Raw genomic sequence first — 4531 nt, forward strand, 5'->3', positions numbered from 1 at the left:
CCGAGCGCGAGAGCCGGACAGCCAGGCCCGACAGAGCCGCTGCCATATAGACCCGCGCCTGCTGCCAGCCTGCCGCCCACCGACCAGCTGCGGACTCTAGCCGCCCGGCACTCGAAACACCACCTGTCCGCCCTCCCGCGCGCTCTAACAGTCACTGCCGTGTCCCCTGGGCCTCCGCCCGGGCTGCTGGCCTGCGCTCCGGCGACGAGGCCAGGGGGTGGGCAGGCCAGCGCGGGGGTTTAATGTCTTTTTAAAAATCACTCTTGGGCTTTGAAAGCATTGAGAATATAATATGAAATTATGACATTTTTGCCTAAATCATTTTCTCTAGTTTTAAAATATAAGTTTTGCCATATTGGGATTCCTAAAGAAAATGAATTGGTAAATTTAAAATATTTTCAAGTCTGATGATTATCCTGAACCAAATATTAGGATTAGCTCAGTTGTATCAATTGGGCTGCCATGGTGCTTTGGCTCTATTTTGTGACCTAGAATGCTTTCTTGAAAATAACATGGAATTGTTTTTAAGGTGGTGTGCATATGAAAGGTAATATCAAAATAATTCAGAACAAAGTTTGAAATAATGATTGTGCATTGGAGTAGTAGTCTTTTGTGGTATAAGGATAGCATTTTATCAAAGTGGAAGAGTGAAAATCCAGAGTGTCCTAAAGTTCAGGGATATAGCTTTAATAGGCCAGGAGCTTGGTTTTAGATTTCAAAGGGAGATGTCAGGTAGCAGTAGATACTGCAGACTTGGGGTAGAGGAGCGCTCTGGTTTAGCAGAAGGCAGAGTAAACGGATCTGGGAAACTCAGCTGGAAAGCCAGGTAAGACAAAGGATCCTCATGGTGGTGAGGGCTTAAAGTGAGACCAATGAGCAATGGCTTTCATACAATTTTATTTGACCCAAACTGACAACACTTGCCAGGAAGCAAGATCTCAAATGCTCCAGAGCATGAGTTTTGCAGTTTGTTTTTGTTTGTTTATTTGTTTGTTTGTTTGTTTTTTAAAAGATTTTATTGTGGAAGGGAAACATGTTGTTTTTCCAGGACCTATCAGCTCCAAATCCAATCGCTGCTTTCAATCTAGTTTCAGGAGGGCGTAGTCCACCATCCCATGGGGAAGTTAAAACTGGCAACCTTGTTACACACTGAGCCACCTGGCTGCCCGTCAGCAGCTCACAGCTGTTCAGCTCAAGGTGCCATGTTCAATCTTAGTTGCAGAGGGCACAGCCCACCATCATGTGTGGGAGTCGAACCAGCAACCTTGTTAAGAGCACGCGCTCTCACCAGTTCAGCAGCAGCTCAACCTGGACGCAGCTCACTGGCCCGAGTGGGAATCGAACCAGCAACCCTGTTGTTTAGAGCTTGCGCTCTAACCATCTGAACCATTTGGCCGGCCCCTGCAGTTTCTGTTATGCATTTGGAATTGAGGAAATTTAAGGAAGATTACATAGAGGTAGGAGAAAAAGCGGGATTGGCTTGCAGGATGGTTAAGATTACATGCTGTCTGGAGGGCGGCCATTACTTATGGCATTTCAAAGGTGTGCACAGTCCTTTACTCGTCCACAGGATTGTAGGGATGTAGAGTTGGGATACTGAAAGGAATAACATAGAAATGTAGGAAGTGGTGGCTAAAGTGTGTGCTTAAAAATGAGATTTGAGGAGTTACAGTTGCTAGTGATGACACGTGTGGCCAAGGGAGTGACAAGTTCTGAAGAGGAGTTCACACAACTGTGAAGCCTGGAGTTGCTGAGGGTTGAAACCGAGAATCACAGCAGAGGTAAGTGTCGTGCCATGAGTGTTGTTTGTGTACACTATACCTGGATATACATGAATGTGCTACAGGTACTCATGAGGCCCATCCTCATGTAGGATTTTGGAAACTGAAGTGAGAACAGGAGTATTCAAAGAAAGATGCCCTAGAAATTCCGGCTCATTACAAACGTTCTTGAAATGTGAAATTCTTAGATCAGTAATTAAGCACAACTGTATATACGGTAATTCTGTAGTATTTGGGTGGCCCTTTCTGTAGTTAAAATCATTTTTTTTACTTAATATGATCATACCCAGAGCTTTAGAAGAATGCAAGAGCCTTTGAAAAGACCCTCCGTGCTGCTGACCAGTTGGGGTCGCTGCCAGCAGCCAACACAGGTGTTTTGTAACTGCGTGCATGTTAGGAAATGTCCCAAGAAGAGTGTGGGTTTCTGTTCACTACTGTAGAATCTCTAAAAGCAGAATCAGTGTACTTGCTGTTCCTAAATTATAGTATTTTTGGCCTTGAAACTGAAGCTTTTTAAAGCAGAAATTTGTAAAGGCATTTTTTCAAATTCGACATTCTTACTATTATGCAACAGCTAGAATTGGCCAGTAGTGATAGCTATTGGGGAATATGCAAAATATTCACCAATTAAAAGTAAAATAACCAGTTAAACTTTTAAGGTCTAATTGGTATTAGAAATGTCAGGTCATTAGAGATTAATTGCACTGCGTTCAGAGGAGCATCCTAGGCATTGTGGAGTCAGGAAGATATAAAACTTTCTTAACGGTGTCTACAAAGTAGTCATGCGACCATAGAGCAGTGTTTCCCAAGCGTTTTCACATCACAGCACATAAAGATGATGCTCGTAAGGCACTCCGGGAGCAATGGATGAGGCTGTTTGCCAACCGCCGAACAGAACGGGGGATCAGTATCTTGGTACACCTCAAGCCTATTTAGGAAGACGTGTCATGGATAAAAATACTTTAAGATTGTTTACAAGGTAAACTTAAAGCATAACTTACCTAACTAAGGTAGCTTTTAAAGGGATGTCGAGTCAAGGAAGGCTTCCTAGAAAGGATAAGTTGAACTCTATCTGCTTCAGCACACTAATATTTTGTAAGTATGCATGTATATAACGGTAGACAGTAAATTCTCTCATATCTCAATGAATCATCCAGTTTTTCTAGTGTAGTGCCTTCGGATAGATACACTATAGTCAAATAGCATTATTCAGCTGAAACTAAATCCGACTTGGTTGTTTCAAACACATATCACAGTATAAAACCAACACAAAGGATAAAGTTAAGTGCTCTTATAAAAGTAGAATGTAGCTAATATAATACTAAAACATTTTTATCCCTAGTTTTGGTATAATCTAAGAAAAGTNGTTATTTGGAAGACAAAAATGAGTAACATACCCTGTTGCTTGTTTGTAATGTCACAATTTCCTACCATGGTGAATATGTGTTGCTTTGTATACTGAAAATCATTTCAGGAAGTGGAAGGAGAATGTGCCTTTAATATGAAAACTTTAAAACTAAAATTGGAAAAGAAAAAAATCTGATGCTTATAACTCTTTATATTTATAGCCCTTCTCTTTCCAGATATCAAAACCTCCTTAAGAATGATGTATTACTATCCACTCTTTTTAAATTATTTGGTACTTAGTTTTCAACTGTATTTTAAGCTTCAGGCTTAGAATTCTGAAGTTGCCTCCATTATATAGGTCCTTTTTTATCAGTAGGATAAAGATTCAGTTCAATGTAGCTCATAACTGAACTTAATCTTTCGATTCTTTTGAATATTTCAGTGACTAAAAAATGAACGTCCAACATCCATCCCCCACATTCTCTCATACTGTAGCGTTAAGTTTAAATCTGGAACTTAAAATTTATTCAAATTGTTTTCCCTACCTTATTTATAGCTGCTGTTTTTATTTTTAAGGAATGGTCGTTGGAGATCAGAGTGGAAGTTTACAATTACTCCTTCAACCACTCAGGTGGTTGGCATCTTGAAAATTCAGGTATGAAATGAAAAAGAATTTGTTTATTCAAGGTGATTTTGAACAGAAAAATAGCTGATTCTTAAATTTACATTTTCATAATAGACAATAACCATATCTTTTCAGATTTTTGTTTTGAGGTAATAGGAACAGCTAGTAGTGCTGATTTCATCTTTTAAATAACTTTGTAGTTCATTCTCTATCATCAGAAATCTGGGAGGATAGCTGACAAATTCTAAAAACAGCTAAAATTCGATGCTGCCATTTGGTCTGCTCTTCATACAGTTTGCTCATGTATGCGTCTTCTGAGGCAGAGGTGTGCATTCTGTCTTAACTGGGTGGAGTTGGCCAAAGGATAGTATTAATATATGTGTGTTTAGATGTGTAAACATATGTCTTTATTATATGTATATATTAATGTATGTACATAGTACATGTCTTTTAAGTATTTCCTGTACTCATATTTGGCTTCTTAATGAAACCCATTAGAACTGAATTCTTTGACTTTTAATGTGAGTTCAAATGTTTATCTAGAAGAATATCTGATAACTAAGACTATGTATTTCAATCTAGATATTACTAAATAAGTTATAGGAAATACTAATCTCTTTCTGTCTTGGTTCACTCTTTCAATACATTTATTGATCATCTATCATGAAAGATATTGTGCAAAGAGCCATAAAAGGAATAAAGATGTCAGACACTGCTGCTCTGTCATCTGACTCCAATATTCGTTTCTAGTCTATATCCTATTACTTCTGTGTCTTGG

General features: G+C 39.2%; 1 protein-coding gene across 1 annotated transcript in view; it reads left to right on the plus strand.

The window, feature by feature from the left end:
• The window catches only part of CAPZA2 (capping actin protein of muscle Z-line subunit alpha 2), a 93362-nt gene that overhangs the window by 68702 nt on the left and 20129 nt on the right, over window positions 1-4531 (plus strand). Inside the window, exon 7 of the mRNA XM_019654772.1 lies at window positions 3705-3783. Coding sequence (XP_019510317.1) covers window positions 3705-3783 — 79 coding nt within the window. The remainder of the gene's footprint in view (window positions 1-3704; window positions 3784-4531) is intronic.

This window comes from Hipposideros armiger, unplaced genomic scaffold, assembly GCF_001890085.2.
Source record: "Hipposideros armiger isolate ML-2016 unplaced genomic scaffold, ASM189008v1 scaffold_230, whole genome shotgun sequence".
NCBI lineage: Eukaryota > Metazoa > Chordata > Mammalia > Chiroptera > Hipposideridae > Hipposideros > Hipposideros armiger.